The sequence below is a fragment of the Antedon mediterranea genome, chromosome 1 (assembly GCF_964355755.1).
Source record: "Antedon mediterranea chromosome 1, ecAntMedi1.1, whole genome shotgun sequence".
Lineage (NCBI taxonomy): Eukaryota > Metazoa > Echinodermata > Crinoidea > Comatulida > Antedonidae > Antedon > Antedon mediterranea.
Window position 1 is genome coordinate 6,383,394 of NC_092670.1, and position 14,160 is coordinate 6,397,553.

Here is a 14,160-nt window from a genome sequence, read left to right on the forward strand (position 1 = left end):
GCATAAAAGCAATTTCGTGTCTCTTGTATTTTGTACTATAGCGATATTTTAATTTTATCAGTAATTACATTTATCACATGTTAGTGATGTTAATCTCGGTCCATTATCTGTAGTATTACTACAGTAAAAAACATTAATTATAACATTTGTGTACATATTATCAATGAATCATAATTGTATTCTCTACTGCATTACAGTGTAAATTCGGTATAAACTATAATTAAAGATGTATTGTCCCCCAAAAACATGAAAAATGAAGATTAATTAAATCAGACTTTGAATACCTTATTTTGTAGTTAATATAAAGTTAATCACATACGTAGAAAAAAAAACGAAAAAAAATAATGTTTTCACTTGTAAAATGACAAAATAAATGGTTAAATTCAACCAAAAATCCATTGGCTGGCAGCCAATTTGACCATTTTTTGCTTTAAATTACATTTTTTCAGGTAAATACACTTTTTTAGACCCAATTTTTGGTCAAAGTGGATAACTATTATGTTACATTAAAATGGAATATTCAACAAAATTTGTTTTAAGAATTATTTTTTCAGGGGGACAATACATCTTTAATATGAATAATAGAAATATAAACTTTTGATTATCAATATTTAGCATAAAAAAGTAATAATTTCCTTGCTACTACTAGGCAATTGTCCTGTAGGCTTAATATTTAAAAAAATTTAGTTTATTATTAAAAAGGAAGCCGTCCTCCATTCTGTGAAATGTAACTTTAAAAAAGTCACTAAATTGTATTAACCAATGGTTTCCTACCAGTACCAGTTAGTGATTAGATAAAACATAGATGTACGATAATTGTTAAATTTCACCTGTAATGATAATGGAATATTCCAAAGAAACAAACTGTGTGTAAGAAGTGCATTGTCCATAATAATATTGAATGGTATTTGAGAGGGTATTGTTATTAAGATTCTTAATCAATCAAATTCCATTATGTACCAAACTACAGCAAACATTGCTACTTTGAATCTATTGACTCAGTGTTTCCAGTCTGGATAAATAGCTGGAATGCAATAATATTAGAAATTCAAATGAAACTAAAATATTAAATTTAAATATAAACATAATTTAAAAAAATTTTTTTTGTCTCAAACTACAGTACTGTAATAGTACAATACAACTATTACTATTCTCCGAAAGAAATCAAGTCCAGCAAATTAAGAGGAAATATACCAAATTATTGATACTATAGAAACTAATTTACTATACAAAGTCAAAAAATAATACTGTTACTTCCCCTATCCAATTGACAAAATATAGCCTTTGATTTGATTGCTGTTGGTCTATGTTTTTAATGGCTACTGTAGGTCCATAGTTTTAAGTTAAAACCTTGTGTTTTAATTATATTGACACCATCAAATTATGTCATGATCTATCATATCAATGGTATTAAAACTAACGACAGGTGTGAGATTTTTTTTTTTATGGAAATATCAACCATACATGAATTAATATTTAACAAGATCAAGCATATTAACCTATTGACCTTTAGCCATATTATTATGGATGTTCAATTTGTCATTTCTATCAATGACACATTAAAAGTGGCATTTTGATTTTAGATTTGCTATACACTTCAAAATTTAGTGAACATTAGCGGAAGGGATTGCAATAAAAATGGTTGTGTACAGTAGTAGTTGGGTGACTACGTAGGAGGTGTGATGAATGGTCGATTGTAGTTGCCATCTTGTTGGTTTCTCCATGAAGAATAACTTTGATAATAATATTGAAGTCCGTTTTCTAGCCAATCTCTTAGATTTAGCCTAAATTAGTGGACTATTAATGATTACTGTATACTTCAAAATTGGATATTATACTCTTGTCAGGATGAATTGTCATCAGTATCATGTAATAAACTATCATTATCTATGTGTTCTATATTTACACTTTTTACAGGAAGACTAACTACTGTTATTTTGATTTATTAGTCACTTTAATAAATGTCTAGGAATGTTATCATCAGTCTTTATGTGTAGTTTTCAGCAGTAAACATTTGTAGGGTTCTTATCATAAGAGGTCCTGAAGATACACTGATTTGTTGCCTCTTCCCAAAGCACATTATCATCTCATTAATATAACCTTCGCTGGTTATTATCTGTGCTTGAAGTTTTCATGACATAGTTTTGGATTCGGTATGTGAGGATGATAGTCCTTGACAATTTAGCCGAGAATCGGCAAAAAAAGAAGGGTACGACAAAACACAGATGTAGGGATGACATCACATCTTATTACAGAAACAACTTGGGCCAGGACAGCGCAGAACAGGAATGGCAGATGCTTGAGGAGGGCTACAGTACAACTGACAGGGGATTATGGAGCAGAGGTTGGTTACAGTAGTTGGTTATGATGATGGTTGTCCCAATGCTTCCAAATAATTATAACACTACAGTACAGTTCTAATGACAGTTGTCCCAATAGTTATCATTAACATTACAGACAGAACAGTAAACTAAAACATTTGTAATGGTGTCTACACTCTCTTTTAGTGTCATCTCTCGTTTTAACATTCTGGTCAAACATCGAATACATCCCCAATGGGTGGCACAGAATTGAATTCACATAAAGTGCTACAGTATAAGATGTCACCAAACGAAGGAGAAGGTTCATGGTTCCAGTCTCTGGTTATACTATAGTATACTGTACAGTAGTCTGAAGAAAAAAATCAAACTGATTTTCATCATTCATAAACATTTTCTAATTTATCAGAGAGTTTATTTTACTCTATTTTAGTTTAGAGTTTTTCTCTCATTCTTTCTCAATATTGTATATTTATTAATATTTTATATTGTTAATTTTTCAATTGAATTTTTTTTAAATAACTACTTAAATCAATCTGCTAGAAAATGCAGATTTTCAATTTTTGGGAATGTTCACATGAAATCCTCTTAAATAACACCTCCCATGAAAATAACTGTCAGTCAGTATTTCCATGGAGGTGTTTCAATATACTATACCCATTGAAAGGTTTGACTTCATATAACATACATAATCTACTACTATTCCCCAGATTGTACTTTAAAGGTTTTAAAAACAGATTTCGATTTTTCCTAAATTGTAATCATGATAGATGTGCAATGGCTACCATTTCTTTGTGACACTGTTCTCTTAGTTGACCCACTTCTTTCAGAGTTTCTTTCTGAAATCGAATATGGCTATTGTCAGTACTTATTATTTTCTGTAGTTTATATAATTTTTTCAGCAAGCTACATTTAGCTATTTCAGGTAATTTACACGTCCATGTATGTGTGTATCAAAAAATACAGTAACTAAACCTTCATCAATTCTGAAATTGTCTGTCGGTATACTGTATTGAGTTTCAACGACAACATTATTATAGCGTTGCCGTTAAATGTTAAAATTATGAATACTTAGTAGAATTGATCCTCAGAATGGCATTATTCAAATTAAAAATATAGCATGCATCACAATATGAAATGAAATCGAAGATCATTCAGATACTGTCGATTATACTGTGCACTACAGTATGTTGTATTTCATATTCAAATCTTAATACTGTAGTATTACGGTACTAACATTTAAAATTGTTATTCTTCCATCTCCTTCTTCTACTGTAACTTTTTATTAGCCTCATTCTTTCATTTTGTTTTACGCCAACTTTAGTTTACTCTTCCTCCATCTGATTTTTTGTTGGATGAAAGAAAAACAATTTACGCAGCACAAGGACGTAAGTGAAGTGCAAGTATTACTTGATTATTTAATTTGACCAATTCTGTCAACGTCGTGATTAGTAAAATAACTTTTATTGCGCTTGTGTTGTTGTGGGAACCATGCTTTAAAAGCGAGATCAAATGGGGGGAAAGAGAAAATGTACAGTAATGTACAGTGTAGCCTTTCTTTCCTACTACAGTGTACTTTGCCAACAACATTTAGGATTTCATGTGAACAGCATATTCCAACATACTGTAAGTGCATCAGTAAGATAAATATTAAAATTCCTGAAAATGAATTAAACTTTTCAGTTCGTCAAGGGGTGCCACAGACTGCGTGTTAGTATTGACAAATTTGAAGCATGGGTAAATTCATTGATTTCGTAATATGAAATGTATTGTTATTCTGTCAAATTTACCAGATACATTATCTTGAGTGAGTAATAGGGTTATCTGTCAGTATCAGAAGTACAGTGTTTGAAATACATACAGTAATCTGTGTTTGAATTCAACCAGCTAAGACCAGTTACTGTACACAAATAACAATCTTATTTATCATGTTTGTTAAAGATATAATATTATTTATAGAAGATTTAAATTGTTTTTACAATCGATTTTGTAACCTACAGTCATGAAAAAGAACATAGGGTCCAACACTTTGAATGCACAGTAAAAAGTCATAAAGACTGTTTTGTGCCAAGTATACTGCTGTAGAAACATTGTACAGTATTTCTCTTGTTATCCACAATACATTGCCTTATGATATAGAGAGAAAATCAGGTACTGTAATGTTGCTGTCCATTGGGATCATTCCTTTTCGTGTTGCCCTTACAATCACATGTCTGCTGTGCATTAAATACTTTTGAAGGAAATGGACTGCTCCTTGTAATATATACCACTGTTTAATCATTTTGAATTAAAAAAGAAGAAAAAAACAGTGTGTAGCTTTTGTAAGCTTTTGATGTCCTTATCAATCTTCCTGAAACTCAGTGCTGCTGCCCAACAAATATTTTCCAGGGAAAAAGCATTTGCCAAATAATATAGACGATTACATTATTAATATTTCATCAAAATTTCATTTCATTTCATTATTTATTTGGTCTATTTAAGTATACAAAACAAAAAAAACTGAAATTGGGGAGACCAGGGTCAACCTAAGTGAACTTAATCACTGTAGCTGAGCCGGTTGACCCAACCCCAAAGTCAGTTTACACATAAAAGACGTAAAGACAAAAAACAGTTACAGCGAATCAAAATGAATATGAACTTTTCTAATGAAGGCTGATGGGCTTTCTAGGACTGCAGCATCTGTCAACGGTCTGGGAAGCTGGTCCCAGACACGGGGTAACCTATTATACCTCATAGTATAATATGACAAAATTCTTGATTTACAAAAGCATTCATGCCAAAATCAATGTTAAATTGTTTGTCTGACTTTACTACTTTACTGTATTAATGTATGTTTAGTGTAGCTGAATTAGGTTTATTGCATACAGTGTGCCACTAGTTAGTTGATTATTACTATTATCGATGTACTGTATCCTATACCTCTCTTTCACTAATAAATCTATAGAAATAAACAATTAATGTGTAGTAGTAGTTTAGTAACATCCTAACCATAAGTAAATCATTTTTTTTCCATACAGGTATTATGTATTTTGATTTTGATATTTAATTGGGCCATGTTTTCCACCCAAATTATCATCACTATTATTATTCTCCAACAAATTACTCTCCCTGCTCTACAAATTTTATTGATTAACCTCTATTGGTTGCCATGCCAATGTGGTCAACACTTTTAAATAGACACATGAACAAACTGGTTACAATGATAAACAATTATTTGTTCTCTTGATACAACAAAGGAATTTGAAAGGAATATAAAGAAATGTGTATTTTTTTAATTTTAGAGAAAGAATAAATTAGGGTACTTTAAATGAAAAAAAAATTGTTTTTAAGATAAGATACTGTACTGTAGAACCTTCTTTAGGAATCTTGAGTGTGCACTTCATTTTGATGTATGTGGGCTTATTTTGTCCGAGATTTAGCAAACCAAGAAAGGAGCTTCTCTTCAATATGGGCTTCTTTTTGAAATTTAAAGTTTTACAGTAAAGATTTAGATACAAATTTAATTGAAATTCATCATCAAAAATTAAAGAGGCAAACTTGAATCTTGTTTCATTCAACAATCCTAAATAAACACAAATAAAACATGTGTCTGGTTAAACTAAAGACAAGTTGATTGTAGTACAGCAAAAACAACAAATTTTCAATGACTCTATTTTGGATGTTTGCCCTATTCTGATGTAATCTATTACTTCATACTACTGTAAGTACTGTAAATTGAGAACAAATTTGCAAATTCTTGGGCCCCACCTGAGAATTGGTATTCAAATTACACTAAACATGTGACCAATTACTCAACTCCCTGAGGTATAGTTCAGGTACTCCATAGTAGGTAAATACAATTATGACTATTATACTTTAATATTAGAATAGAGAACAATTTTGTATACTGCATGCAACCTAGTTATTAACAATTTAACATTGTTGAAATTAAATGAAAACATTTGTTGTGTCTTTTTGCAGGTTGATTGGTATGCCATTTGGCAGACTCCTTGGCATCAAACAGAGTGCCAATCGAAAACCTGAGCCAAACACCATTTTGGAAAAGGCGTATAATTCTGTCACCCATAATCCAGATGAAGCTAGACTAACTGGTCTTGCTAAACAACTAGATTGGTCCGAAAGACAAGTAGAAAGATGGTTCAGAGTTAGAAGGAATTATGGGCGGCCAAGTACATTAACAAAGTTTTCAGAGACAAGGTTAGTACAGTAGAATGTCTGTCAGACTTAATATGAAATACAATTTTCTTGCTTTTTACTCACTTTGATTGATATTGGGATTGATAACCAACCATGCCAACTTTCAAGGAAGTATAGTACCTGAGCGTTTATGACATAATTGCCAGCCATAATACCGGCAAGAGTTTCACAACTCGCTTACTTTGTTGTCCTTGTTAGAACAACAAGTATTCTTGGATAAGGACTACAAACTGTAGGTCCAGTGCACACAAAATAGTCGTGTTCTTTAAAGAACCTAGTACGTCTTTCGAGACGAGTGGGTGGCAGCACTGACATGAATTGCCCATTGGGAGATATCTGTAGTGTAAGCATGAGTGTCCATGAGCAATGATCCTTGGAATGGCGCTATATAGGCATTAATACATTGTTAAAGCAACATCACCCAATACAATGTACAGTATTCTATAATTGCTAATTGTTTTATGAATCTTGCAGTTGGAGGTTTTTATTCTACACTGTAGCATCCATTTATGGTTTGATGCATGTTCCATCTGAACCATGGTTCTGGGACACCAAGAAATGCTGGGAAGGATTCCCATATCACGTACGTATTATGTGTCCATTTCTCTCCGCAGATTTTTATTTATTTGTCGAGTTGGGCGTTGTTCACATTGAGCAGGAAATGTGATTTCCGGTGAGAAAATATTGAAGCTAGGCAAGCAAGTTTGTATTCATACTGTGATAGCAAATATAATTTCAAATTTAACTATATTAATTATAAGAAATGTTGTAAGTGTAAGCTACAGTACAGTACAAATAGGCCTTTGCTTTCTTGATGAGGAATTTCCTTGCATTCAGTGAAACGGACTGTTGGTTAGTCGCTGTCACACAACATACACACCTCAAATTTGATGAACATGTTCACATCCCTGATTAAGGGGACCACCTTCTGGACCCAACAACTAATAAGGCCAGGGTGTTAGAACATAGCTATTTTACAGGAAAGTTTCTCCTAAATAGGGGTGTCCCAAAGGAGGGGTTTTTGATGATATTAGTTTAATACATTGCAACACACCTTTGTGCTTCAATGATTTTACTGCCTACCCTTTGATTGTGGTTTTTACAATAAAAATGCAATATATCGTTATTATTAATTATGTCTATCCTGGTACAAGTACTATACATATTCCACATGATCACATCTTTTAAAAAATAGTATAGTAGTAGATAAAAAAGTTTATATAATGTTTATTAACACCTAAAATAGGACCTGTTTCTATTGAAGAGAATAAATATATTTTATATATCTAAGACCGTATTTTGAAAGAACTGTATTTTCTTCCAACAGAAATGGGTCCTTTCCAAAACCCACAAAAATGAGCCGACCTTAGATGGTTTTAAAAATCCAAATTGATTCTTGTCTCAATTGTCAAAACTGGTTATAAAAACGCTTTCTTTTAACTGCAATGCAAATACAGTATTTACTTGACCTGACCTCGGAAGGTCACTGATACAAGCATTTGACTATGAGTATATGTTTGGTTTGACAACATTGCACAACAAATAATTAAAAACCTAATTTTCCAATAAAACTATTCTTTTGGATTTTTTCTATAGAAACAGTTCCATAGTAACATCATTACTATTCTGTTGTTTGGTTGAAATATAATATACATAAATTCATATGATATTTTATTAGCAATGAATAATAATTGGCCACATTTCCCTCTGTCACTACCAACATTATAACGTTATTGTAGGCTTTAACAAACAATAAACATCCGTAAAGTAACAAAGCCTTTAATATCCTTAAGACCTGTATATTAGGCAATAATTGTGCAGCTTTTTTATGTAAAGCCTACACAATACAGCCTACACAGTACAGTACATTGAAAAATAAATCAGTCCCAACCAAATAAAACAAAGCAATGTACAGTAGCCTACTGAAACTGCTAATTCAATGCAACTATTTTATTTTAAAAAAAATGAATATTAAACAAAATATTACTTCATCAGACTGTAATATCAGGCACCACAACCTAAAATGCACCTCTAAAATCAATTTTTAAATTTAGTCACAAACGTACATTGTAATTCAAAATAATCCATCTATAACACTAATAAATGTTAATTTGTAAAACTATTTCATTACTGGTTGGTACGGTTACCCAGTAGAATTATTCATTTTTGTTTTAAAAAAAAAGCTGAAACCATAAAATATTCTCATAAATGAAAAATGATGGCAGATATTTATATACTCTACCATGATATTTTAAAGTTTTAAAATAGGAACATTACATAAGTAGAAGGAAACACATTCATACTATAATGCCCTGTTTAAATGCCCAAACGTTTCAAATTAAAATGGTACACAGTGCAATATAGTTTTGTTCATCGTATGCTTGTAGCAACCCATTTCTAGTATTATCCTAAAATATGCTAGAAGTTGTTTCTTTAACTTCTTCGGCTTGACCCAGGATGAAACTGAATGAAATAAATTCGCTTAATTTTTCAATGGGTTACAATAATTTTCTAGCTTGGGCAAAGAGTATAACTATAAAAAAAAAGCATGAAATTTGAGTTGTTGACACATAATCATAGAGAATAGAGAGAAATGGCGAACCGCGATGACGTCACTCAAATTTCACCGAGTGGGTATAGATTGTAAACAAACCATTTCGTCACATGTTTTTGTATGGGAAATTCCGATGGGTTGAGTTAAAAAGGTAGGTAGAAAAGAACGTTTAAAACACACATAATAGCAGTATCTTTTTTTTTTGCAACACCCTTAACAATTTTAATGTTATATGGGCAAATCTTAACATATTTTATTTTGATTTAGATTGAATTAAGACGCGTTTTTGTTATATACTGTACCCAGCTCTAGGCCCTAGATAGTTGGCCTGTATGCTGTAGTACCTCGAGTACTCGAGCCTAGCACGGATTATCGGTTATTATAATAATAATATTGGAAATTCGTTATTGCATACTGTACTACTACTAATACTTTAGCTAGGGTGCTGCTAGGCCTCTCCTAGCTAGGCCTAGCATTAGTTTCAGCTTGACAACTGCCATTCTGTTATGTGGCTAGTGATGCTACCTGCAGCAGGGGGCTACCGCCAGTAATGAATACTTGATAACACCATTCTACTATAATACTATAGGCCTAGTCTAATGTAGACCTACAGATATGAGATATTTTTAGGAATATGATTGTGAATGATGGATGACTTTTATACATATTTCATTGTTTTATTGGTTTATTTTCAGTTATATAATGCCACACTACTGTATTGCATTTGGTTGCAACAATGTGTCAACGCCATGATTCACGTGTATAAACATAGGAAATGTGCCGCCCTCAACGGTTTGTTATGATTTTATACCCACTCGGATTTTAGGCGTCGGTTCGCCATTTCTCTCTATTACACATACAGACAAATAAAAAGAACAAGTTACAGTAGTATGAACATATTCTATTATCTTTGGAATTTTGAGTTAAAAATATGGACTGAATAAATTTCCTGTATGTATTTGTTTTACACTACAGTAAATTGCTACTTAATGTTCGGCTAGAATTTTATTAAGATGATGACAATTTTTTTAATGACTAAACAATAGTAATTACATACAATTGGTCCCCGGATAACACATTATTTTCAAGTTTTTAGTAACGGTCTGTCCGGATTTTGCAGGGGTTAAAGCTCTGTCTACACTATCTAACTAGTTTGACAAAAAAAAGTGTAGTGCCCAAATATGGTAGTGATATGCCCAAATATTGTAGTGATATGATATCATCATGTCTACTGTATATGGGCACATCACATTTTGTTGAATGTCACAGAACTTTAGAGTGACAAGTCAAATTTGCAGGATATAGTACAGTGTCGGCCATTTGTGACTGTAATTGTAATGACCTCTCAAAAAATGTTATTTGATGTTATTATTCAGTTTTAGACTTTAGATTCAAGGATGCTCCAGTTCTCTGGTGTTCCAACTTGGAAAGGTGAAATTTTGGCAGCGAAACAAGAGAGAGTTCGCTATTTAAATTAAAGAATTTTTAAAACAATCTGGAGCATCAGCATCTAGGTGCTTTCCAAACATAGAAAACAGAAAATTGGTTGAGATGCCTTTTCGGAAACTATGGTACAGTACTGTAGTAGAACAATAATTTAATTTAGAAACAATAAATTAAAATATGTTTCTTCCATAAAAAATAATCAGGAAAAATTGGGCCAGTCTGCAAGTGCTTGAAATGTTGTATACCAAACCTTATTAAAAGTACAATGAATAAGTTGGGACGATTTACCATGGAAACTAATAATATGATATACGGCTTTGTAGTTATCTGTATTCAAAGCTTCACTGCTCTTTGTTGCTAGGTTACCATACATAATTATCCACAAACAATGCACACTTTGCCATAATTAGTATTAATTGTATTAATTATGTATAACAATAATTAATTGTTTTTTGGTGAAAGAAAGCCTGTGAGAATAAATGAAATTTGTTGGAGTGTGTCTAATTTTGTGTTTAAATTAATTTTCATTTTCAGTATTTTCCATCTAATTCAATTTTTATCATCAATAATGAGAATTTGTTATTTCCCCAGGATCTAAAATTGGTATTTATAATAATAATTTCTGTGGAAACGTAGAGATAAACCTCATTATTAATACTATTGAATTAATAATTACAGTATTAATTTGAATCAGGTCCTCCTAGGTAAGTTCTAAGGCCGGATTATCCCTATTGGAGCACTGTAATAAAACGGCAATCTTTTTTAAATGAATGTATTAGTATTAAGGAATAAAATTTTAGATTTGGAATTTCTATTAATAATAAAGACTCTAGACGGTTCCCTTCCATTGGATGGTTAAGGGCAATTAATAACCTTTATGTTACCTGATTGATTGAAGAACGAAAATGACAGAACGCAGCATTTCAGTCGTTTTGAATTTGTCAAAACAACAATTTTCCATTTTTAGATAAGAGTTGAATTAAAAGAAGCCCCAACTTAAACGGTGTTAGTATTGTCTTAAGTTTATGAGGAGATAAGGATGAGAGTAATAATAATTATAGTAGTGCTATAATGAATTACTGTATAATTACACTGTCCTTTCAAATTACATAACCAAACTAACCCCACAATAGAACAACTCATTTCTTCTGCTTCCTTTAAGACCATCAATACATCAGCCAAAATATCCATTCATTATTTAACACAAAGGGGCAACACTATCCAACATCTGTTGCTTTTATTAATATTCATTAAGAATTTATGACGTATCAATAATTCATTGTCTAAAATACCGAATTATGTTTTCATACCAATTTCAATATAAAATGTATGACAATAAAGAGATAAATAACAGTCATTTACTTTTCAATAAACGTTTATCAATTGTGACATTGTATTTATATCGTATTTGTTATTAATACAATGATGTAAACAAGCTAGTGACATTGACAATTTAATATGCAAAAAAACATTGTAAATGTAATACTAAGCTTTTGATGAGCGACGGCCGATGATCAAACTACGTCATCATTGTGCGCATCCAGATTGGGACGCGTGTCCTTGATCTCTTCCTCGACTCGTGTTTGATGGACTGGTTTAACCGACAGCCAGCGAGATGTAATAAGCCGAAGGCTAGTGGGTGTACTCCAGACTGAAAAGTGATTCCAAAAGGAGGGGAAACCAACAAGATGGCGGCAGTAAATGTGTTCAAAAACATTATTTAATATAAAAAATCATAATCTTTTATAATACATTAATACCACGTAAATTACAACACATATTTTTGTCAAAGGACAGTGAAGTTTTTATAAAATTATATATATTGTTAACCGCAATGGAATGAATAATTTCTTGGTAATCTAGCATTTTTTGGTATACAAGGATCATATAGTATGCTTTCGCGTTTATACGCTTAACATGCTGCATTGCGTATCGTTCTCATGCAGATATGCTCAACACAGGCATACTGTATAGCACTAGCAGTGGGTACTGCATGGGGCATATCTGATGGGTCGATTGCAGCCGTTATCTTCGGCTATACATCACTGCAAACAGCACATCAATCAAACCTAGGTCGGTCGTCGCATATCAAAATCTCGCTATTTGTTGTTACAAGTGGTGCTAAGAATAATTGACTTAGTCAATATTAAATATAATACCGGTATTGGTTATTACGATAATAACATTGTTGTTTTATACCAAAATCTTGGAAATATTATTTAATATCCTGGTGCTGTAGCTCATCAATCAATTTATTTTTTCAACTATAAATGTATTTAATAACTACTTTCTGAAACATAGTCAACTACGTAGTCATAATACACGTAATGCAAATGATTATCTTTTACCTAAAGTGTATAAACAATTTGATCAAGAACTCTATTAAATACCAAGGAGCTAAATTATGGAATTCAATCCATGTAGTTATTTAAATTGCATCTACAACTTCTAAATTTAAATTAGTATACAAGAACTATTTACTTTCAAGATATGATGAACGTTAAATATATATATTTTATAAGACCAGTTAAGATCGGATAATATGGTTTAAATAGAAATTGTAGCTTTGTTTTATTTTATTTTTTATTAGTTTATGTATTTTTTTTTTTTTTTTGTATATAATGTTATGTCTTTGGGTGGGTCAAACTTAAAGTCTTTATGACTCTCCCCACATAATCACTTCATTGCATTTATGTATGTATTTTATTATTGTGGGAAAAAAAGGAAATTGAAATTTAACTATAATTTCCTGGTATTTAGCATAGTTTTGTTCAATTTAAAATTCAAAACTTGTTAAATAATTCCAGCTATTGTTTATTGTGTAATTGTTTCAGCAACTGAGAGTTACATTTATTTGATTAATATTAAGTTGAAATTTTGTTTATCTTTTTTTAATGTGACTGCAAGTGGTTAGTTTCCATTGTTTTCAACACTGAATTTATTTTTATCACAAATTCTTGAAAAACGTAAGCCAACAATTATTGATGCTCTGTCTTTCGACAAGAAAGCAAAGAATTCAATAAAATGCCCTTTGACCTTATTAACAAAAACTATTATTTTAAGGCCAGTTTCTATTGCACAAGTTTTGTTGTACGGTAGTAGAAATTAGTTTATATTCAGAAGAAGAAGGCCCTACAATTATTTTAAGTGTTATTAAACTGTATAGTTTGTTTATGAACTATCTATTTGATGAAACCGTTGAAGTTACGCTATGTATTGTCCAATTCAACACTCTATTAACTTTCTAATAATCTACAGGTCTATTTCACAGAAATCCTAACGATTTTCCATTGGTTGATTTTTCATTAATATATTCATAACCACAGTAAAATATGTACATGGTTTGAAATTATTTTTGTTTGTTTAAAATCCACATTTTGTAAAATACAAACAAAACACATCATTTAAAAATAGAGATAAAATACCTAAAGTTTAAAATACAAATACAAGCAAGATTGGTGTGTGAAGATGGTATACAATAGCATAAAATGATCAACGTTTCCAAGTTTCATTGAATTGTCTAATAGGGAGAAACGAGTTTCTCATTCTATTGGTTTTCCATCTTGGATACACTAAACGCCCTGACTAATACTAAAGACAAGTGTAATGGTGGAGAGGGTGATTTGTGTTTTAATTATGAACAAT

At 31.3% G+C, this 14,160-nt stretch overlaps 1 protein-coding gene across 1 annotated transcript in view; it reads left to right on the forward strand.

The window, feature by feature from the left end:
* Nucleotides 1-14,160, forward strand: part of LOC140054860 (ceramide synthase 6-like) — a 29,285-nt gene that overhangs the window by 1,827 nt on the left and 13,298 nt on the right. Inside the window, exons 2-3 of the mRNA XM_072099961.1 lie at nucleotides 6,279-6,515; nucleotides 6,990-7,098. Coding sequence (XP_071956062.1) covers nucleotides 6,279-6,515; nucleotides 6,990-7,098 — 346 coding nt within the window. The remainder of the gene's footprint in view (nucleotides 1-6,278; nucleotides 6,516-6,989; nucleotides 7,099-14,160) is intronic.